The 24,704-nt window shown below is 39.2% G+C and overlaps 1 protein-coding gene across 1 annotated transcript; it reads left to right on the top strand.

The window, feature by feature from the left end:
- The first annotated feature begins 4,561 nt into the window (after window positions 1-4,561).
- LOC132625216 (MACPF domain-containing protein NSL1) lies at window positions 4,562-15,278 on the top strand. The gene is made up of 7 exons (XM_060340055.1): window positions 4,562-5,104; window positions 7,070-7,308; window positions 8,060-8,264; window positions 11,164-11,247; window positions 11,337-11,520; window positions 12,842-13,008; window positions 14,345-15,278. Exons 1-7 carry the CDS (start codon window positions 4,832-4,834, stop codon window positions 15,032-15,034), a joined length of 1,842 nt encoding a protein of 613 aa, XP_060196038.1. The 5' UTR covers window positions 4,562-4,831; the 3' UTR covers window positions 15,035-15,278.
- Window positions 15,279-24,704: the final 9,426 nt, after the last annotated feature.

The following is a 24,704-nucleotide window of genomic DNA, read 5'->3' as shown; positions in this document are numbered from 1 at the left end:
GCTAAGAAAGTGCTACAAAAGGATTGTCATTTTCCAAGATTTTGAATTACTGATCAATAAGATAATTTTCTTTCTACTTTGAACTAAAAAATCGTTCAATAAAAAACAAAAGGAAGGTTATACATTTACAAGTTGAAAACATATATATGAGTTGGTTCTATTTTCAACATGACAACTCAGTTGACATTACATTGGTTAAATAATTTTATTAAGATTGCTTAATCTTGTTAATCGGCCAGCTTTGTTTTTATGCAATTCAATAGTTAACTCAAAAGCACTAATATGACTATACGAGAAAAGTAATATACTATGTTATAAGTCCAATGCATTTGGGGGTGTTCATTCAATAACATGTTTTCTTGTATATGTAAGTACTTTTGTAATTTATAAGTTATTTTTCATTCTGGTGTTCTATCTTTTGTCAGTATGTGTACCTAATTAATATTAGGTTTAAGTACTTTTATAATTTATAGGTTATTTTTCATTCTATAAATGGTGTTCTATTTTTTGTATCACGATACACACTTGAAAGCAAAAAAGTCTCCCCTCTTCATATCTCGTTTTATATTGTTTCATTTGCTCTCAATTCACAACATATTATTTTAAAAGGTTGAAGACATAATTAAGTAATGTGTTATATTTAACTGCTTAAATTTTATATTAGATTACCACACATTTCAACGTAGTATCAGAGCAGATTGATGTCCTAGGTTCGAATTCCACCGCCACCCCAAAAAAGTTTCCCATTTTTGCCCCATGAAAGAGAATTAGATCCTCACATAATATACCGTGTTAAAAATATAATTTAAAATTTTGAACTATGACCGATAACTATGAAATTCGGGTTCTAGACCAAATAAGCGAACCTTCTCCGAGTTTACTTTAAAAAACAACATGTTTCCTCAAACATGTCAACAACGACAACAACAACAACATAGCCGGTGTAATCTCACAAGTGAATCTGAAAATAGTAGGATGTACGCATACCTTAGCCCTATCTTTATCGGATAGAGAGAGTGTTTTCTATAGACAATGTTTCCTCAAACTGGTCATTAAGGAAAAATAATAAAATTTAATATAGAGTTTCCAAGTATATAATTTTTTTAATAAACTAGATTTTGGTTGAAAATGTTAATATATCCAATATCACTCATTGTTTAAGTTAATCCTATTGAAAATGTTCTCAATAGTCAATAGTACTGCATTCGTAAGGTCTCAATAGTTCCTTAACTAAGATGTCTCGAGTTCGAGCCTCCTTGGGTACAGAGTCACCATTGTTAGGGAGTGCTAATGTGGGACTACCCGATATGAATCTGAATTTAGTTGGACCCCATTGCGGGTACCGGACACTAGATGGGAAACCCAAAAAAAAAAAAAAAAAAAGGTCTCAATAGTTAATAAATTTTGATTTCTTAGCTCCTGTTTGTTCATAGATTTTGGGAGCATATTTTGAAGATTGGTTTTCAGATCTTTGTTTGGCCATAAAATTTTGACAGATTTTGAAAACACTCTTCAAATTCTCAAATTTTGGCTCAAACCTGTTTTTGGGCCAAGATCTATGTTTTGGCCTTTTCAAAACTTTTAAAGACTACCCCAGACTTTTATAGTTTATAAAAAAAAAAAAATTAAAAGGTCACTTGCACGACTGTCCTTTAAAGGCAGTGGTATTTAATTTTTGCCCGTCAAATTGGTGGCCTTTAATATTTTCTCTTCGCTTAATACCCCGAGGTTTTGGGTTCGAATCCAGGCTCAATAAAAAAAATAAAAATCGCAAGGCATAAGTTTGACCCAACTTATGCGTTAAGGCGCAGAGGTTTGCCTTAAGGCAAACTTTTACCCAAAATTAGGCCTTAAGGCCTAGTTTTTGCCCAAATTTAAACCTTAAGGTAGAGGTTAGCAAAATACAGCAAAGTAATTTTTTTTGCCTTAAGGCAGAGTTTGAATCTCAACTTATGCCTTGCGATTTTTTTTTAACTTTTTGATTGAGCGGGGATTCAAACTCGAAATCAAGGGGATTTTAGCGAAGGGCAAAAATTAAAGACCACCAATTTGAAGGGCAAAAATTAAAGACCAATGCCTTTGAAGGACATTCCGCGCAAAAAAAAAACCCATCTATTTATTACCCAACTAATTCTATCTAACCACTTTCCTTCATTAAAGCCGTATCTATCATGTTTCCACAATTAAAGCAGTCTTTTCTATAAAGTGAATATTGTTCATACAATGTGACAATTTATATTATAGAATAGTTAGTTATTACCGTTTTTTTTTCTTGCACGGATGGATCTTTGTATTGTAATTTGAATTGTAGTAGCTAGTAAATCTGTTATTAACAATTATTATTAAAATATCATGTTCTGTATAATTTGAGATTAGCAAGTATGCATGTTTTGTATGGTTAGGTATTCTTGATAGTTTTTAGAACTTATAGTATAAGTAATGTTTCATGTTTTCCAAAATAAAAGTAAAATATATTTTGAAAAATTATGGCCAAACACATTTTCACAATATGAAAAACCTCACCCAAATCCAGTTTTTTTTTTTTTTTTTTTTTTTTTTTTTGGAAATCTATGGCCAAACGCTAGCGTAGTATTTGGTTATGTAACCATAGCTACCATTTGTACAGTTAGTTGACTGTGTTTCTCCAATTGGTCAAACTTTTCTAAAGCTTCTTTAGGATATCCTTCGCCCTTTTGTTTGAAAGTAGAGGTCATTGTCAATTTGCATATTCTCTATTACGTTATCAATGCAAAATAAGCAAATACTTGGTCAAAAAGTTCTTTTGCCATACCGCAATAAAAGCAAAAAGTTCCCCTTCTGATGTTTTTACATTTTTTCCTCTATAATATAAAAAACATAAATCATTTTACATTTTAAAACTTTTATTCTAATATTCTAATCGAATATTCTTATAATTAAAAGCTAATAAGTATTATTTTTTAAGAGTTGTGTCGAAAGTTTTAAAATATTTCAGTATAGAGAAAAGGGAATGTCGTCCCATTTTATGATGTTTGATGCTAACAGTGTTTAAGATTTTTTATTTTTGAAAATTGTATTATTAAAATACGCAACAAGGCATTAAGATATGCACTTAAGTTTTGTGCATTGTTAGTGTATTAGTTTTTTTACATTATCAGGTAAAATGACCTGCTATTGGCGGATTAACCTTCTTTCCAAGTTTTTTTTGAAGAATTACTTTCGTAGGTTTGACATATTTTGAGGTGTTAGAAATTTGCTGAGAAAAAAACATGAAAATGTTATTATAAAAGAAAATAGTAAGTAATTATGTTGTGGCTTGTTTGGTACAAGGGATAAGGATAAATAATCTCGAGATTATATTTGAGATGAGTTTATCCCACGTTTGGTTGGGATAAAATGACAGTTTATCCCACGTTTGGTTTGGTACAAGGGATAAGGATAAATAATTCCGGGATTGTAGTGTTATTTTATTCCCGTGGGAGGGTGGAATAACTAATCCCGGGATAACTGATCCCATGATAAGTTTATCCTGGGATAACTTGTTTCCAATGGGTTGTTTTGTATGATGGATAAGCAAAAATAGTCATGGGATAAAAATTTAGTATCACTTTATCCCTTGTTTGGTTACTAATCCTGGGATAAGTTATTCCAGGATTAAAAATAGTACCGGGATAGCTTATACCCATTAGAGGGTGGAATAATAATCCTGGGATAAGGATAAAACAGTAAAATTAACAAAACTAGCCCTGAGGTTCTCAAAACCCTTTTACTACATAAGGTGGAAGGTATTATTGCAAACAAATAATTTTTTCTTAAAAATTATGCAAAGCATGTTACTTTTAATATAACAAATCAAACAATCAATAAGAAATAATATTAGGATAACTAATCCCAATATAATTAATCCCAACATAAATAATCCAATATAACTAATTTCACCATAACTAATTTCATCATAACTTGTCTTCAAACCAAACGACCATCTAGAGAATATAACTAAGCTTCTACTCACTACCTCCTTCACTTTGTCTTTATTTTTTGGTTCAAGAAGAGTGTTTATTTCCCAAATCAAGAAAGCAGTTACTTATTTTTCTAGATTTGTCCTTATTAAGCGTTAAGTGATCAAATCCCAATATTTATTTCATTAGAGATAATTTAGTCAAATTACTTATTTTTAACTAAAAATTAAATTTTTATTAAGGAGTATTAAAATGGCTAAATAAACACTATTTTTAAACTGAAAGGGGTGATATTTAGCATCCTAAATTTTTAGATACATAAGTTAGGGTGATATATCTCAATTCACCTCATGGTGGAAAGGAATTTCCAACAAATTTATGAGGAAAGTGAAATTAAATACTTATATTTCCATGATGATAAATAGAGAAGCAAAATGGTTAAAGAGACAACGTGTAAGTAGGGCCTAGCCGCCGCTGATGATCTAACTCTGTTCACATTTGTCCAAAAAAATCCAACTTTACCTTCTTCTGTCTGTCTGTCAGTCAGTCAAAGTCAAACCTCCAAACACGGCATAGAATTTTTACCCAACACCGCCAGAAAAACAAAGCTGGCTTTTTCGTCACCATAGACTTTCCTCCAATATTTAAACTCAAACAAAATGACAAAACTCTCCCCTCATTCAACAACCCACCCACTTCAACCTGTCATTGTTTGTGTCATTTCATAGAAAAAAAGACGGAAGACTTGCTTTAGCAACTTCTTTCTCATATATGCACTCAAGAAAGACTCGTATATGAAGAAGAGAATTATTGTTATTACTGTAAAAAAGATTTGCATATACTGACACCCTTTTGGGAGATTAGAATTGGGTTTGTGTTTTCTTGAAAGATAGATGGCGTTTAATCCTAGTAGTAGAATGGACCCACAAAAGGCTGCAGAAAGAGCTGTTTCTGTGATCGGGTTTGGTTATGATTTGACAAGTGATATTCGGCTGACTGCGTGTAAACCGGGTCCAAGCGGGTCGGGTTTGATTGAGATTGATCAGAATTCTACCAAGGATTTGGTGGTACCTGGTGGGGTTGTGGTTTCTGATGTTTCAACCTCTATTAAATGTGATAAAGGTGAAAGAACTAGGTTTCACTCTGATGCTCTTTCTTTTAGTCAGGTAAGTTTCTTTTATCAGTTTAGTGTTTTGTTTTTATGAAGTGTTTAATATGTGTATGCTTGAATTGGTTAATTTTTTTTTTTTTTTTTTTTTTTTAAGGATTTTGTAGTTGCTGCTGCTCATTTGCTGGAAAAGATACAAAATTTGATAGTGGATTGCTTGTAATCAGTTCAATTTTGATGTTTAACTGAAATTTCATGTCTAGGAAATGTAATTTGCTTCAAAATAGGACTGGTTTTTTTTTTTTTTTTTTTTTTTTTAAAAAAGAATGAAACTTTTTTGTTTTTTTCGTCCTACTAGTTGAGATTGAACTCTTAAAATTAATTTTTGTTGGTGATTAACTGATGTATACAAAAAGAGAAAAGAGTTATTGGTGTTGCTATTTCAAGTCTCATACTTGAAGAATAAGTAATGTAGCTAAATTCTAGTGAATTAAAAATACAAATTCTTTGAATTGGAATGGCGTCGATAGAAATTATGTATTTTGCAACGAAACCAATGTAAAAAACTGGATTCAATTTTAGGATGAAAGGAAACCTTTATAAAGAGAAAATTTGAATAGAGGCGTTGAGCTATCTAGTCTTAGATAAAGTTTTGTCCGGTTCGGATTGTTTCATGTGAATGTTTCTGGTACCGTTCGGCCATAAAATAGGTCTTCTAGAAGTATTGGTCATTGGATAAGTTTTGTCCGGTTGGCGTATTTGCATGTGAAGGTTTCTGGCACCGTTTGGCCGTAAAATAGGTCTTCTAGAAGTATTAGTTATTGGATTAAGTTTTGTCCAGTTCACGTAGTCGAATGTGAAGGTTTCTGGTACCGTTTTGTCATAAAATAGGTCTTCTAGAAGTGTTGGTTATTGTATGACAACTAAGTACATCAATCTCTTTGGCTTCTGGAACTTTGTTGTAGTTGGAATTAAACATTGATAAATGAATAAAGAGATTGGAGTTACTAAACGAGATTTGTTTTTTACCTATTCCGGAGGTGGAGTGAACTTCCCTTTTGTTTCTTTTAATAAGGAAAATAGTTTAAGAGGTCACCCTTTTTCTATAGGGCATTGTTAGTTCTTTTGTGCATTTATCATGAGCTATCCATTTGATAATTGCTTGGGAAAGACTCACTTGTTTATGCCTGTTAGATTAAGTGTTGAAACTTGTTCTTCAAAATTATGGGCGTTTTGATAATTCAGCCTAATGTTTCCTTGATGAAAAAGTAATATAGCTAAATTATGGTGAATTACAATTGGGATAGAGGCGTTGAGCTCTCTAGTCTTGGATAAAGTTTTGCCCGGTTTGCGTAGTTGCATGTGAAGGTTTCCGGTACTGTTTGTCCATAAAATAGGTCTTCGTGGAGTATTGGTTATTAGATAAAGTTTTGTCCGGTTCGTGTAGATGCATGTGAAGGTTTCTGGTACTGTTTGTCCATAAAATTGGTCTTCTTGAAGTATTGGTTATTGGATAAAGTTGTCTGGTTCACGTAGTTGCATGTGAAGATTTCTGGTACTGTTGAACATTAAACAGGTCTTCTAGAAGTATAGATTATTGTATGACAACTAATTACATCAATCTCTTTGGCTTCTGGAACTTTGTCGCAGTTGGAATTATAACATCGATAAATGAATAAGGAGATTGGAGTTACTAAATGAGATTTGTTTTGACTTATTCTAGGGTTGGAGTGAACTTCCCTTTTGTTTCTATTAAAAGAAAAAAAAATACTTTAAGAGGTCGCTTTCCTTTTCCTATGGAGCATTGTTAGTTCTTCTGTGCATTTATGAGCTCTCATGATGCTTTTCATTTAATCATTGCTTGTGAAATATGACTTTGTGGTACCTGTTAGATTAAGTGTTGAAACTTATTTTGCAAAACTCCAATAATTATGGGTGTTTTGTTAATTCAGCCTAAAGTTTCCTACTTCGATTGCATTTCAGACTAACCTTACCTTTTTGCCCTATCGCTCATTGCGTTCAGATGTCAGAGCAATTGAATCAGGAGTTGTCCCTATCTGGTAAGATACCTTCTGGTTTGTTTAATGCGATGTTTGGTCATAAGGGATGCTGGCAAAAAGATGCAGCTTCGACAAAGCTTCTCGCTTTTGATGGTTGGTTCATTACCTTGTACAATATTGAGTTAGTCCGATCTCATCTAACACTATCTGAGCAAGTGAAACAAGACGTGCCGCCTTCTTGGGATCCTCCTGCGCTTGCAGAGTAAGAACTTTTCCTCCATAATTATTTAAACAACTATTTTTTCTTGCACCAGGATATTATCGATAAAGGCTGTGTAAGTTGAAAATCTTGACGAGATATCTGGTGCATGCTTCTTTATGAAATAGGACATAAGATGAATCAGATACGCAGAAGGTTTGAATTAGGGGGCTGCAAATTTTTTTAGTACAGAAGCATCTTTCCAATATTGTGATTTAACTGTTTGGAAACTAAGCAAAGGAAGGGAAAAGACGGCAAACTGAAAAGGATAGATATGATGGAGAAAGAGATTTTAGATTGTTTTTCTTGCTTCGGTGAATTAGACTAGGATATTATTGAGAGGAACGGTCTGTTTCCTCCTTTGATTTTCTTTTCCCTCCTCCTAAGTCGGACGCAAGATATTCTCTTTTATCTGTTTCTGTCCAAAAACATTGTCAATGCTTTATGCTTTTTCTATCTAGAAGAAGTAAAAATTCTAATAAGAGAAAAGAGAATGGAAAAAGAATGACTGATGAACTCTAGAGAGTCGTTACGGCCCTGAAATTTGGACTTGGGATAAGTCTTAAGACAGTTTGTGGAATCTTTGATTTTTACCGCTTCTGATTTTGATTTTATCTCCTTCACTCTGATTTTCTGTGCCTTCTTTTCACTTATGAAGGTTGACATAACTTTCTATTGATTATACCCTTATATGCTAACATTGAAAATGGTGGAAAAATATTAACTATGAAGTCAATTGTTTATGATTTTCCAGGTTCATTGAAAAATATGGCACCCATATTGTTGTCGGGGTAAAGATGGGAGGTAAAGATGCAATTCACATAAAGCAACTGCAAAGTTCCGTTCTTCAGCCAGTGGAGGTGCAGAAGTTACTTAAGCAATTAGCTGATGAAAAATTTTCAGAAGATGTAAATGGATGCCAGATAGCAAACCCTGGTAAATCCTCTCAAAAATCAAAGGTATCCCACATCTTATATTTCATAGTGCAACTACCTTTTCTTGTTAATATCTGGATTGTTATTTTAGTGCACCTTCTAGACAGTAAAGGTGGGAGAATAGTGTCTTCACTAATTGTCGATCTCTAATATTTTGCCTAACTTCATAGCAATAGTTGAACTTGAGTACAAGGAACATGATCTTTGTATTGGTGCAACCAACTTCTGCATCAACAATTGCGAAAATAAATAACAGAATATTTTACGTGGAAAGTCTGCCTGCTCAAGGGAGTAAAAACCACGACCCACATTATAGGATTTCTTCCAAAACTTCACTAAAATAAATTAGCAAATTTGGCTACAATTCTATAACCTAAGAGACTAACTCTAGCCATTAATAACCTACAATCACTCTGACCGTAGCTGCACCTTCAAGCTAACTCTAGCTTAAATGTACAATATTTTCTCTCAGAAAATCACCCAAGGACAATGTTTCTAGAATAAGAAAATTAGGTTACAAATCAAAACACTTATTACAGGAACTAGACAAACTGTAGTATTTGAAGGAACTTCAACACTAGTCTTGGTTCTTCAATTTGGCTACAATTCTATAACCTAAGAGACTAACTCTAGCCATTAATAACCTACAATCACTCTGACCGTAGCTGCACCTTCAAGCTAACTCTAGCTTAAATGTACAATATTTTCTCTCAGAAAATCACCCAAGGACAATGCTTCTAGAATAAGAAAATTAGGTTACAAATCAAAACACTTATTACAGGAACTAGACAAACTGTAGTATTTGAAGGAACTTCAACACTAGTCTTGGTTCTTCAGTTTTATCTCTATCTCTTCTTGCTCACAGGAACTTGCTTTTTGCTTTTGCTCTCACGATGCTCTCAATATAGGTGCGTAAATCTGCAAGAAAACAATTTCTACCATAAATAGAGCACATGTTAGCAACAAGGGTTAGAGATAGACATGAATTGAATAAAATCTAACCCTAGAGAATAAAGGAAGTGTTAAAGAAAACACAAGGCTTTCCTTAAAACAACTCCTACTTTGACTCTTCTTCCTTGTAAACTTGGACTTCACATTAACAAGCAAAATCATCCAAGATTCTCAATTATTTTGGTTGCTACTAGGTCATATCTGTCTAAACATGTTGTGCGTGAAAGTGAATCCTAGCCCCACAGAGAGTAAGTACCGAATGTGTCGGCAGAAACTCACCAAGGAACAGGTTCTTCAGTTTGTGACACTCGGTCCAAAATAGCGTTATTGTTAGTTAATCATCAAACCAAATTTCAACATAGATACTTTAATGTTTCCTTTTGTTTTACCATCTAAATGTGGAAAAACATTTAAGGCATGACAAGGAGTACACACACAACCTTAGATAGTTTGAGATGGTTGTTGAGGATGTGTTTTGCCTGCCAAACTAATTCTGTCACTTCCAAAATATTTTGGAGGTTAGTTAACCCATTTTACTGATGAGACTGGATGATTGATGTGCTTTATGGCTGTTTAGGTCAGGTAGAAGCCATGTGCTGGGGTACTAAATAAGCCGCAATTCGGAATAAACTTCTATAGATTCATACATGTTGATAATGATGCCCACTGAAGCAATAAAATTCTGGCTAATGCTAGTTAAGGTGTTTGTTAGTTCTCTTTGATAAAGAACGATTCTGAGTGTTCCACTGCTTTCCATCCAATTAGTTTAAGCTAGTCTGCTCTCGTTTAGATCAGTGTTGTCAAAGGCGCGCTTAAGCCCTGAAGCGAGGCTCAAAACATGTTGAGCGCTTCGCCTCGCTTTATGTGTGCTTCAGTGTCATCATCAAGCTCTAAGACATACTTTTCCTTGCCAATGAGCCTCTCTTGAAGAGATGGCACTAGATAATTGATATTCAACTTTATCGTAATGTTTTTAAAAAATTTCTGTCCATATATTTGTTATTCATGCTTATTATTATTAGTATTGGACTAAACATATATATATATAGATTTGCATTTTTGCGCCATTGCGGCTTTTTTCATTAAAGGCCACACTTTTATTTGCGCTTTGCGCTTAAAGCCCCAGCTGACCTTAGAGCTTTTTTGCGCTTTTCGCTTTTGATAACACTGGTTTAGATTGAGAATGATTTAACTAGGTTATTACAATTGAAAAGCTTTACCAATACGATTTTAGAATTTCTTGTAATGTTAAAAAGAGCTACTGTAAATTTTAATTGTAAAATCATACTCCTTCTGTTCCAATCTATATGGCATAGTTTGGCTGGACACAGTCTAAGAAATAAAGGAAGACATTTGAAAATTGAAACTTGTGGTCTTAAATATACCATTACATTTGTGTGGATACAAGACTTTTGAAACTTGCTATATTATTTGTGTGGCTATGAATGGCTTGTCATTAGGTATAAAATGGGAAGTTCAAGTTAAACTTTTTCCATATTTAGAAAAGTGCAACTCTTTTTGGATTGGTTTGATAAGAAAATCCTTTTAGAACGTAGAGAGAATTATTTATCAACAGTGTGTCATGGTAGGAATAATGTCAAGTAAATACGATGTTACGCTAAATCAGATTCTTGTAGAAATTTTTTTTTGCTAGTGATCAATCTTTTCAAGAGAACGTAATACGAAAGCCGGACAAGCAAAATGGGGTTGAGGGGTTGAAATGTATTGTTTGTTAATACAACTGAGCCACTAAATCCATAAGCCCCTAGTCATAGTTGTGAAGGAACAAAGTTATGTATGGGTTAGTCGAACAGACTAAAAGGTAATAATGTCATGCCCATGCATTTTTAAGGAAAGTTAAGCAAAATGGATAACACAATGTTCATTGTAAAACTTCATTACAAGTATTTTTACACAGAGATCAAACAAAATAAATTGTCTGACAGCAGCTTCAATTTTTTACACATGACAGGATGAAAAATCAATATTCTCAGATCCTCATCTACCATTTGCAAACTCAATCAGACCATCTATTATGTCTCACTCGAAAGCTGATGTAAGGTTGTTTTGTTCCCTCTGAAATGAATCGCTGTGTTCTGATGATTAGCTTTTTGTAAAGGATTTGGATTTGAATTCCTCATGCAGGATCTACTAAGTATTCATATCCGTCGAGGAGGTCTTGATTTTGGTCAAAGTCATAGCCAGTGGCTTCCTACTGTATCACAGTCTCCCAATGTCATATCAATGTCTTTTGTGCCAATCGCTTCACTTTTGAGTGGTGTAAGGGGCAGTGGATTTCTAAGCCATGCAATTAATCTTTACCTGCGATGTGAGTATGTCTATTTCATCGTTGCTTTATTCTTCTGGTGGAAATGTTTCTCTTCGCTTTGTATGCCTGGGATTTTGGCTATTCCTGGGAATATAATGAGTATCAAAATATCAACAAGATCTAGCTTATTCTCTTCTCCTTTTACCCATGTAAGAAACTCCAGCACGACAGACCGAAGGAATGGAAAATGAGAAGGGAATAATATGCAGAACATTACAGTTGAAATCTTGTCTTTAGAGATCAGATCTCAGCCTTAGTTTTACTTGATAAAGGCATATTAGTAAATGACTCGCCAGTCGTCTTTTGCTCTGAATTCTTCCCTCTTATATAATTGGATTTTTGAGCAGCATTGCAGCCTTATACAATGAATAGATTGTTGTAATTGATGCTGGCGTAAAACCAATCATATGTTTTTCTATATGATATAGATCATCTTTGAAAGGATATTAATGAGCCATTAGAGAACCCTAATTTGCTGAAACAAACTATTTATGGAATGAAACTGTTCCAAATAAAGCGAATGTCTATTGAGAATTCATATTATTTACACTAACTAGTTAGGGATTACCACAAAGGGATATGGTGGGATGGATGGGTCCCTCCATCCTTAACCAAAGGTCTTGGGTTCGGGGTTCGAGCATTGGGAATGGAAAAATTCCTAGCAGGGAGTGCTTCCTTCATAAATGGACTCTTATGTTGCACGAATCTGGATTAGTCGGGTCAGAGTTCTGGATACCAGATGGTTAAACAAAAAAAAGGTTTGGGATTGAGTCGTAGTTATTGCTACTTTTCGTGTATTTCATAAATATAAGAATGTATTGGAATACAATTAGGCTGTCTGCATTTGTTTATCGAACAGACAAAGCGTCACAGGACTGATAATAGTAGAAAGCTAGTTGAAGAGTCCTATGTCGTGGACTATGAACAAAAAGCCACACGCATGCTCTTATAAAAAATTGGATCAAGCATTTTGGCAATATATTAAATAGAAGGGCTGGAGAAGTTGTCCTGTTTCGATGTGTGCTTTTCAATTTCCATCACCAGTGCAGAATTGTTTGGGTTATACCATTTTTTGCTTGACCTTTGCACACGTCTTCAGTTTTGTGAGAGCAGAGCATGTGACTATTACACTCCTATTCTGTGAAGCCCTCCCGCAGTTTAAAACATATTGGACTTCTATGAAAGAATATCTTCCTTGTATGTTTTAGGAAGAGCAAATGTGTTCTCGTGTCAACAGTTGTGAAGTTCTTTTCCATTTCTTCATTTAGAGCTACATAGTAAACTGCTTCTTATCTCTGATAGCAAAGATCTTTTTATGCAGATAAACCGCCAATCGAGGAACTTGAACAATTTTTAGAATTTCAGTTACCTCGGCAGTGGGCGCCAGCATATAGTGATCTTCCTCTTGGTCATCGTCACAGGAAACAAGCGTCTCCATCCTTGCAGTTCACTTTGTTGGGTCCAAGGCTATATGTTAACACTATAAAGGTATATCTTCATGTGTTAAGACAAGAACATCCTTTGGCGATGTACACTATTTTACTGTCAGTACTTTTCTTTCTTCATTATTTTCATCATTGCTTTTTACTCTTGCTCTTTTTTCAAACCTATTCTCGAGCAAAGGGTCTACCAGAAACAGCCTCTCTACCCCCTCAAGGGTAGGGGTAAAGTCTGCGTACACCTCACCCACCCCAGACCCCACTTGTGGGACTATACTGGGTATGTTGTTGTTGTTGTTAAGATAAGAACACCAAGAAAGCTTTTTTTGTACTCTGGATTTTCAAGAGCAACATTTTGAAGTTTTCATATTTATCAGCATGAGACTTAGGGGTGGCAAAATGGGTAAAATTTATGGTTATCCGCCCGACCCAACCCATTTAAAATGGGTTGGATACCCAACTCATTTAGAATGAGTCCAATATGAGTCAACCTATATTTATCCACTTTATGGGTAAACCCATGGGTTATCCACCAACTACACTCCCCTCAAGCTAATTATTATATTAGTAGTACTTAGTACATCATAGAAAGTTCTGGGAGTCTAGATTTTTCTTTTTAATTTTTTTAGTTAATTTTTTTTTTTTAATTTTGTTTATTTTAAAAAAAATTATTTTTATTTTTTAAATATTTGATTTCTTATTTTTATTAATTTTGTCGTAGAATCTAAGCTTATTTTGGTTTTTAGCTTATCCGTGGGTTAACCCCTTTTTTATCTGTGTAAAATATGGGTGGGTCGAATAATTGATCCGTTTTGGTTTAACCCATTTTCGACCGACCCATATCCGACTCAACCTAATATAGTTAAAAGGTTACCTTTTCCCTCTTAATTAGAAGGGACAAAGGAAATGCAGCAGTAGCAGTTCTTTCCTGTTCCTTTCAAATGTGCATTGACTAGTTTTGTTGTACTAGTTTCAACATTCAGAAAGAGGGTGCACTTCTATGTTGAGTTTGATTTGATGACAAATCTTCACTTTGTTTTCTCTTTAATCTATTTTTGAGTAATAGATATGATTATTTTCTTGACTTTCTGATTTTGACCTACCATACAATTTCTAGAGAGCCTGTTAAATTTCTACTCTCGTGTTTGGGGAATAGGGCAATCTACCCCCTTTAACTCTCCAGAGGATAACCTGTGCTTCAACGTTCTTTTTGCTTTAAATAAGCATTAACTTTTGGCGTAAGGAGTGACTATCGTTGATTGTGTTCTATGATCAGCATTTCTAAGATCTTTGGGCTGAACATTAACGTAACTATAATCGGATAGTTTAGTCGAGGTGGGAGCTCTGAATGATCACTCTTTCCTTCCTCTTGCTAATATTTGTAGGTAGACTCTGGAAACAGGCCAGTAACTGGAATTCGGTTATACTTGGAAGGTAAAAGGAGCGATCACCTGGCTATCCATCTTCAACATCTATCAGCACTTCCTCAAAGTATCCAACTAACAGATGATCTTAGCTATGAGCCTGTCAATGAGCCAGTTGAACGAGGATATCTTGAACCTGTCAAATGGAGCATATTTTCACATGTTTGCACTGCTCCAGTTGAATACCGTGGAACACGAATAGATGACTCTGCTTCTATTGTGACCAAGGCCTGGTTTGAGGTGAAAGGTATGGGAATGAAAAAGGTCCTCTTCCTGAGGCTGGGATTCTCGATGGTCGCCTCAGCAAAGATCCGTCGGTCAGAATGGGAAGGACCAGCAACCACATGTCGGAAATCAGGTTTGATCTCGATGCTGATCACTACCCCTTTCAGTACAAAGCTAAATCAACCTCAGAAGCCAGCAAAAGTGGACTTGAATTCTGCTGTTTATCCTGGTGGGCCACCTTCACCGGCAAGGGCGCCAAAGATGTCACACTTTGTCGATACAACAGAAATGGTAAGAGGTCCAGAGGAGACACCTGGCTACTGGGTGGTCACTGGTGCAAAGCTCTGTGTAGAAGAAGGTAGGATAAGAATAAAAGTGAAATACTCCCTCTTGACCATACTTACAGAGGACTCGTTCTTGATATAAAGGATTGAAAGAGTGCGATACATGCTTTATCTATCTTCTTCTATAGGACATTGTGTATATTTCTTCATCTGGTATTTGCTCAAATATGTAAAATGTGTTAGCAGGGTCAAATTGGCCTAGTTAAAAGTTTTAGTGTGTAAAGAAACTTTGAACTTTTGCTGAAAGAGAGGAACATATTTTTTGGATGTACATGTAACATTCGCAAATGTACTTAATATCAAATTAGATGGATGATGTTGGGAGAGGTCTTTTTTCTCGAAGGAGATACTGTGAATATATGCGGCGACCAGGTTCAGTTCAACTGGAGTTGGTACCTCCGGTTGCCACATCCATTATTTGTCCATACACTTGTAGTTACATTTTGCTAACTTTAGACTTTTGAATAATTTATTAGTTCATACTCATTTTCGTGGCTTTGCTTAGTGATGGTAGACTAGGGTCATGTTCTCGTTCGGGGACGGGGGCGAGGGTTAGGAGGGGTAAGTGGGTTAGAGGAGCGTCTAGGTTGAGAGTAGGATCTTGGAACATTGGGACGTTAATGGGGAAGTCCATAGAGCTAGTTAAGATTCTTAAGAAGAGGAAGATTAATATAGCTTGTATCCAAGAGACCAAATGGGTAGGTCCTAAAGCTAAGGAGGTAGACGGGTATAAGCTGTGGTTCTCTGGTAGGTCGAAGTATAGAAATGGGGTGGGCATTTTAGTAGATGGTGAATTAAGGGATCAGGTGGTAGAGGTTAGGAGAGCCACTGATAGGATGATGTCGATTAAGGTGGTCGTTGAAGGACTCACTGTGAACATTATTAGTGCATATGCGCCGCAAGCGGGTTTAGGCGACGAGGAGAAGAGGCGCTTTTGGGAGGATTTGGACGAATTAGTGGGAGGCATACCGCCTACTGAGAAGCTATTTGTGGGAGGTGATTTCAATGGACACATCGGGCCTATTTCGGGAGGTTATGATGATGTGCATGGAGGCTTTGGCTTCGGGGACAGGAATGGAGGAGGAGTCTCACTTTTGGATTTTGCAAGAGCTTCTGGGTTGGTGATAGCCAATTCGAGTTTCCCAAAGAAGGAGGAACACTTGGTAACCTTCCGTAGTTCGGTGGCTAAGACTCAGATAGACTTTTTACTCCTTAGGAAGGATGATAAAGGTCTGTGCAAAGATTGTAAGGTCATTCCGAGCGAATATCTTACAACCCGACATAAGCTCTTGGTGATGGATTTAGCGATCAAGATGACGAGGAAGAAGAGGGTCGTGGAGGACCGACCTAGGAACAGATGGGGGAGTTTGACCACGATTAGTGCCCTGGAGATGGGAGAGAAATTGAAGGATATGGGGGCCTGGGATAGTAGTGGGGATGCGACCAGTATGTGGGATAAGAAGGCTAGTTGCATTAGGGTGGTAGCAAGGGAAGTGTTGGGGGTCTCGATAGGTAGTCGTGGTCAGCATCAAGGGGACTGGTGGTGGAATGGAGAAGTTCAAGGGAAGGTGGAAGCAAAGAAGGTGGCGTATGCGAAGTTGATAGAAAGCAAGGATGAGGTGGAGAAGTGGACGAATACAGAACTTTATAAGATGGCGAGGAAGGAGGCGAAGTTGGCGGTTTCGACGGCAAAAACAACAGCTTTTGAACGCATGTATGCTGAACTAGAAGAGAAAGGAGGGGACCAGAAATTGTTCAGGCTAGCTAAGGCGAGGGAGAGAAAGGCACGTGATGTGGATCAAGTAAAGTGCATCAAGGACGAGCATGGCAAAGTATTGGTAGAAGAGACTCTCATTAGACGGAGATGACAGTCATACTTCTGCAAACTCTTGAATGAAGAAGGGGACAGAGACATTGTGTTGGGAGAATTAGAACATACAGGAAGGCGTCACGATTTTGGGTATTGCAGGAGTATTAAGGTTGACGAGGTTAAGGGTGTTGTTCGTAGGATGCGCAGGGGAAGAGCGACCGGACCTGACGAGATTCCTGGGGAATTCTGGAAGAGCGTGGGCCCGGCAGGTTTGGAGTGGCTGACTAGGTTGTTTAATGTCATCTTTAAGACGGCATTGATGCCCGAAGAATGGAGGGCGAGTGCAATGATCCCTCTATACAAGAATAAGGGAGATATTCAGAGTTACAACAACTATAGAGGTATCGAGCTGCTAAGCCATACTATGAAAGTGTGGAAAAGGGTGGTGGAGATGAGGGTGAGGAGAGGTGTGTCTATTTCAGAGAACCAGTTCGGATTCATGCCGGGACGCTCAACTACAGAAGTCATCCATCTTGTGAGAAGGTTGGTGGAGCAGTATAGGGAGAGGAAGAAGGACTTACACATGGTATTCATCAACCTAGAAAAGGCTTATGACAAAGTTCCAAGACAGATCCTATGGAAATGCTTGGAGGCTAAAAGTGTACTTGTGGCGTACATTAGGGTGATCAAGGACATGTATGAGGGAGCCAAAACCAGGGTAAGGACAGTAGGAGGAGACTCAGAGCACTTTCCAGTTGTGATGGGGTTGCATCAAGGATCAGCTCTTAGTCCGTTTTTATTTGCCTTGGTGATGGATGAATTGACACGGCAAATTCAAGGTGAGGTGCCATGGTGTATGTTGTTCGCGGACGACATAGTCCTGATCGACGAGACTCGTAGCGGAGTTAACGCTAAGCTGGAAAGTTGGAGACATACTCTGGAGTCTAAAGGGTTTAAGCTGAGTAGGACCAAGACAGAGTACTTAGAGTGTAAGTTCAGTGAAGCACCTCAGGAGGCTGGCTTGGAAGTGAGACTTGGTAACCAGGCCATCCAGAAGAAAAGTAGTTTCAAGTACCTTGGGTCTATTCTGCAAAGCTGCGGTGATATTGACGATGATGTCACACATCGTATTGGGGCAGGGTGGATGAAATGGAGGCTTGCTTCTGGAGTGCTATGTGACAAGAAGGTGCCACCAAAACTTAAGGGTAAGTTCTACAAAGTGGTGGTTAGACCGACTATGTTGTATGGGGCGGAGTGTTGGCCGGTTAAGATCTCTCACGTTCAAAAGATGAAAGTTGCTGAGATGAGAATGTTAAGATGGATGTGTGGCCACACCAGGAGTGACAGGATTAGGAATGAGCATATTCGGGATAAGGTGGGGGTGGCCTCGGTGGAAGATAAGATGTGAGAAGCGAGATTGAGATGGTTTGGGCATGTGAAGAGGAGAGACACAGATGCCCCAGTGCGGAGGTGTGAGAGGTTAGCCATGGATAGTTTCAGACGAGGTAGGGGTAGACCGAAGAAGTATTGGGGAGAGGTAATTAGACACGACATGGCGCAACTACAGCTTATCGAGGACATGACCTTAGATAGGAGGGTTTGGAGGACCCAAATTAGGGTAGAAGGCTAGTAGATAGTCTCGTTTTCCGTTCTTATTAGTAGTCGCATTATCGCAATATAATTTCTTCTGCTCAGATTTCTGTTATTATCTGTTATTTCCTGTGCTTTGATTACCCTGTGTTATCTGTGTCGCTTGCATTATTTCATTTCATCGCTTTGATTCTCTTAACCTTATCTGACTTCTTTTTATGCTTTTATTGAGCCGAGGGTCTTTCGAAAACAGCCGTCCTATCTTGGTAGGAGTAAGGTCTGCGTACACTCTACCCTCCCCAGACCCCACGATGTGGATTTCACTGGGTTGTTGTTGTTGTACCTGATATTTATATCAAATCAATGAATATTGTAAGACATATATGTTTCATATACATATTCGCCACTTTGATCATGCGTAAGCTGCATGTATTCTCACTTTAATTTTGACTATAAGATGTATCCATTAGTTTGGCATATACATTCAATGTGGGTAAGCTTTTACCAAGATGTCTTCATTTGCAACACTAAAGATGAGCCAAACTATCCCCATGAATATATATACAAAGCAAAACCTCAGAATTTTGGTTGCGAGACTTATTAATTTCTTATGGTTCATACCCACTTCATTTGGAAGTTTTAACAACTCTTATGTGATGACCTTCCAAGTCATCTTGCCACATAAGCACATATTTTAGACATGTGGATGCTTACATGGCAAAGATGCTAGCATTTATGGGAAGATTCTAGAGCCATGGAGAGTTTTCTTGGAGAGACTCTAGATTCTTATAAAATATTTAGGAAGACTCTCTTGAAAAGCCTTAGAATATTCTAGGCATGTAGAGAATTCTAGAGAGGGGGCATACTTGTAAATATAGAGGGACTTGTGTAACAATTATTATTTATCCATTAGCCCCTAGGTGAGTAGTATAAATAGAGGGGCATACATTTGTAAAAATCATCAAGAAAAACAATTCAAGTTCTCTCTAATACAAAGCTTCCTTCTAGCAAAATTCTCTTGTCTTTCTTAATTACTATTCCCTTAGTGATCTTAAGTGTAGTAATCTAGGCTGACTTGGCATAGCAAGATCGTGAGCAAGTTGTGCAAGAACGTGAGCGAGTTGTCAAGTGCCGCACGTGCGCTTAGTTGAAGACTAAGGACGTGACAACGTGGTATCAGAGCGAAGGTTACGACTGAGGGAATGGCAAACGACGGAGAAATCAACGCTGCTAAAACCCAAGCCAATGTCATCCAGGATGCAGCTGGCAAGAAGGGCCATAACAAAAAGAGGAATGACGCCAACAAGAGCCAGGAGGTGCCGCCAGAGGTTGTGCCAAATGAAGGGCTTACATCCCAAGAACTATCTACCACTGAGGCGAGCGAGGATGACGTGGAGGTCCTGTCCGAGGACGTCTCGCTCGGTAAAGAGTGGGTTATGAAGGTTAACGTAGGGATGGACGCCATCGACATATTTGGCCAACGTTTGGGCAAGGTGGAGGGCACTCTTAGCATTCTTGAGGGGCATACTCTTGAAGAGATTGAAAGCATCCGAAATGACTTGGAAGGGCACATGCAGGCTGAGATTGAGGTAAAACAAACCATCACTGCCCTAGAGTGCAGACTCATGGAGGCGTTAAGTACTATCGATGCCATGAAGGCAAAGATAGTGGCACTCGAAGAGCATATTGATGTTAGTGTGACCAAGGCAGCCAACAATGTTGTCGTGACGAGGGAGGCTAAGATCGAGGCTCCCAAGCCACCAGTGTTCAAAGGGGTTCGTGATGCACAAGAAGTGGAGAACTTTCTTTGGCACTTGGAGAATTATTTCAGGCATGGAAAAGTGAGGGACGATGAGGCCAAGATCAACACCGCTGTGTTGTACCTAACAGAGACTGCCATGTTATGGTGGAGAAGAAAGGTCGCCGATGCTGACAGAGGTCTATGCACAATCAACACGTGGGATCAGTTCAAGCATGAGTTTAAGCGACAGTTCTTCCCAAATAATGTCTTGTATGAGGCAAGGCGCAAACTTAGAGAGTTGAAGCAGACAGGGAGCATTCGCGACTATGTCAAGGAGTTCACCACCCTTATGCTTCAAATTCCCAATCTCACTAGTGATGACTTGTTATTTCACTTCATGGACGGGTTACAGAACTGGGCTAAGCAAGAGTTGCAACGCCGACAAGTCAGTGATATAGACCAAGCCATAGTGGAGGCCGAGTCTTTGATGGATTTCAAGCATGATAAACGCGACAAAGGCAAAGGTCATGAGTCAAGGGGTGGCAATACCACAGGTGGGGGAGACCGTGGTAAGAACAAGGAGTCTCAACAATACTGCTCCAGGACTCAAGATGCCAACAAGTTCGATGGCAAAAAGTCAAATGGTCGTCAGGGATATGCTGAGAAGAAGGCGCAGGTCGAGAAAAAGGGATGCTACATATGTGGAGGACCACACGGCTTCAGAAATTGCCCCGACTTGAAGAGCCTCAATGCAATGGTTCGTGATCGAAAGGAGCAGACGCAAGGAGAGAGTTCAGGCACTGCACAGTTAGGTATGATAAGCATATGTGGCGTTGTCAAGGAGCAACCCATCCAACCCAACGAGAATAGAAATCAATACGTGGATCTCACTATAAACAACAAGCTCGCTCGGGCATTGGTGGACACTGGAGCGACTCACAATTTTGTGACCGAGGCTGCAGCGAAAAGACTAGAGTTGAAGCTCGCTCCAATTAATGCCCTCGTTAAGACCGTGAATGCTAAGCCAGAAAATGCTCGTGGTGTAGCTAATGGCGTTGGTGTCAAATTGGGCGATTGGAAAGGTACGACAAATTTTACCGCCACTACTATGGACATCTTTGACATTGTTCTGGGACAAGAGTTCTTTAGGCATTGCCACGCGATGATCGACCCCTACCTCAAACGTCTCTTGGTCTTGGAGCGAGAAGGAGCTTGCATGGTGCCTACAGTGACTATACCGCATGTAAAGGGACAAACACAACTTTCAGCTATGCAGCTAATCAAAGGTCTTAAGAAAGGAGAGCCGACATTCATGGCAACCATTGCAAGTTTGGAAGAATACAAGGGTCCCCAGGACACACTGCCTTCTTGCATAGAGAAGTTGCTCGAAGAGAACAAAGATATCATGCCCGATGAGCTACCTAAGCACTTGCCTCCTAGACGTGAGGTGGATCATAAGATTGAGTTGGAACCAGGGGCTAAGCCACCGACATTTGCCCCTTATCGCATGGCACCGCCTGAGTTGGAGGAGCTTAGGAAGCAACTAAAGGAGTTACTAGATGCCGGCCACATTCGCCCATCGAAGGCACCCTTTGGTGCACCGGTGTTGTTTCAAAAGAAGAAGGATGGATCATTGCGCCTGTGTATAGACTATCGGGCACTTAATAAGGTCACAGTGAAGAACAAGTACCCGATCCCGCTCATTGCCGACTTATTTGATAGACTTGGACAAGCCAAGTACTTTACCAAGGTGGATCTTCGCAAAGGTTACTACCAGGTTCGGATTGCAGAAGGGGACGAACCAAAGACAGCCTGTGTGACAAGGTACGGAGCCTTCGAGTGGTTGGTGATGCCCTTCGGATTAACCAACGCACCCGCCACATTTTGCACTCTCATGAATGAGATCTTTCATCCCTACCTGGATCAGTTCGTGGTAGTCTACTTGGATGATATAGTCATCTACAGTAACACCTTGGGGGAGCACGTGGAACACTTACGAAAGGTTTTCCAAGTCTTGCGAGAGAACGAGCTATACATCAAGAGGGAAAAGTGCGAGTTTGCAAAATCAAAGGTGCACTTCTTGGGCCATGTTATTAGCAATGGCGAGCTACGCATGGATGAGGCTAAGGTACGGGCTATCCAAGAGTGGGAGGCACCTACAAAGGTAACCGAGTTGAGATCCTTCCTTGGCCTTGTTAATTACTACCGACGTTTTATCAATGGCTATTCAGGTAAGGCAGCACCCTTGACCGAGTTGTTAAAGAAGAACAAATCATGGGGATGGACGGAGCACTGCCAAAAGGCATTTGAAGACCTCAAGGCAGCCGTGACAGAGGAGCCAGTTCTAGCGCTGCCCGACTTCAGCAAAATGTTCGAGGTGCATACAGATGCTTCTGAATTTGCCATTGGGGGTGTCCTGATGCAAGATAGGCATCCCATAGCGTTCGAGAGCCGCAAGTTGAACGATACGGAGCGGCGTTACACGGTACAAGAGAAGGAGATGACTGCCATTGTGCATTGTCTTCGCATATGGAGACATTATTTGATGGGGTCGAAGTTCGTGGTCAAGACTGACAATGTGGCCACTAGCTACTTCCAGACACAGAAGAAGCTCACACCAAAACAGGCTAGGTGGCAAGATTTCTTGGCTGAGTTCGACTATGTGTTGGAGTATAAGCCGGGCAAGGGTAACGTTGTAGCCGATGCCTTGAGTAGAAAGGCCGAGCTTGCTGCCATTACTTCGGCAAGTTGGGATATACGAGAGGCTATAAAGGAAGGCATGCAACATGACCCCACAGCTAAGCAGCTTATGGAGTTAACCACCCAGGGGAAGACGAGGCGCTTTTGGGTGGAAGACGGTATATTGCTCACCACAGGTCGGAGAGTCTACGTGCCGAAGTTTGGAGATATTAGGCGACGTATTATGAAGGAGAGCCACGACACCTTATGGGCCGGTCACCCAAGTCAACGCCGCACTAGAGCCTTGGTTGAGTCGGTCTATTATTGGCCACGCATGCGTGAGGACATAGAGTGTTATGTCCAGACTTGTCTTGTGTGCCAACAAGACAAGGTTGAACAAAGGAAGCCCAGAGGACTTTTGGAGCCACTACCGATAGCGGAGCGTCCATGGGAGAGCGTCACTATGGACTTTATCACCTGTCTACCGAAGTCCGACGGTTATGGAACTATCATGGTGGTCGTGGATAGATTTTCGAAATATGCCACTTTCATGCCCGCTTCACCAGGATGTACAGCTAAGGAAGCCGCCAAATTATTCTTCAAGAACGTGGTCAAATATTGGGGCTTACCAAGGCATATCATCAGTGATCGTGACCCTCGCTTCACTGGGAACTTTTGGAGGGAGTTGTTCGACATACTTGGCACGGAGCTGCACTTTTCCACTAGTTTCCACCCACAAACGGATGGACAAACAGAACGGGTCAATGCTTTGTTGGAGTGCTATTTGAGGCATTATGTGAGTGCACACCAGAAGGATTGGGCAAGGCTCTTAGACCTAGCCCAGTTCTCCTATAACCTGCAGCGGAGTGAGTCCACAGGTCGGACACCATTTGAGCTAGCCACAGGCCAGCAACCACAAACTCCACATTCACTACCGGCAGCGTTCGAGGGGAAGAGTTTGGGGGCTTACCATATGGCCAAGGGGTTCGAGGAGCAGCTTGACACTGCTAAGTCCTACTTGGATAAGGCAGCAAAGAAGATGAAGAAGTTTGCTGACCGCAAGCGTCGTCCCACAGATTATAAGGTTGGGGACATGGTTTTGGTGAAGTTTAATCCAAGGCAGTTTAAGACACTACGGGACGTGCATCAGAACTTGGTACGGAAGTATGAGGGGCCGTTTAGGATCGTTGCCAAGGTGGGCAAGATATCATATAAGTTGGAGTTACCGCCTCATCTTAAGATTCACCCCGTCTTCCATGCTAGCGTGCTCAAGTCATACCATGAAGACAAGGATGATCCCAGCCGAGGTCAGTCGAGTCGGGCGCCGATTACCATCACCGTCTCTCATGATCGGGAAATTGAGGCAATCATTGATTACCAGGCCAGGCGAAAACAAGGGCAGAAAGCCACCGCCATGTTCCTCGTCCACTGGAAGGGGCAACCACCGGAAGAGGCCACATGGGAGCGTTATGAAGACTTGTGGCAATTTAAAGACAAGATTCGAGAGTTTATGTTGCAGCAATGCGCCGCGGTCGTCGCAACATCAGGTGGGGGAGAATGTGATGACCTTCCAAGTCATCTTGCCACATAAGCACATATTTTAGACATGTGGATGCTTACATGGCAAAGATGCTAGCATTTATGGGAAGATTCTAGAGCCATGGAGAGTTTTCTTGGAGAGACTCTAGATTCTTATAAAATATTTAGGAAGACTCTCTTGAAAAGCCTTAGAATATTCTAGGCATGTAGAGAATTCTAGAGAGGGGGCATACTTGTAAATATAGAGGGACTTGTGTAACAATTATTATTTATCCATTAGCCCCTAGGTGAGTAGTATAAATAGAGGGGCATACATTTGTAAAAATCATCAAGAAAAACAATTCAAGTTCTCTCTAATACAAAGCTTCCTTCTAGCAAAATTCTCTTGTCTTT

Source organism: Lycium barbarum, chromosome 12, assembly GCF_019175385.1.
Source record: "Lycium barbarum isolate Lr01 chromosome 12, ASM1917538v2, whole genome shotgun sequence".
Lineage (NCBI taxonomy): Eukaryota > Viridiplantae > Streptophyta > Magnoliopsida > Solanales > Solanaceae > Lycium > Lycium barbarum.
The sequence above is the reverse complement of the archived record's forward strand: the minus strand, read 5'-3'. Positions and strand labels throughout refer to the sequence as shown.

Excerpts from the sequence above, each read along its gene's own strand:
- LOC132625216 (XM_060340055.1), top strand. The coding sequence starts at position 4,832 with ATGGCGTTTAATCCTAGTAGTAGAATGGACCCACAAAAGGCTGCAGAA. Across the intron at positions 11,248-11,336 it reads TGTCTCACTCGAAAGCTGAT|GATCTACTAAGTATTCATAT; the intron begins GTAAGGTTGTTT and ends TTCCTCATGCAG. Across the intron at positions 11,521-12,841 it reads AATTAATCTTTACCTGCGAT|ATAAACCGCCAATCGAGGAA; the intron begins GTGAGTATGTCT and ends CTTTTTATGCAG.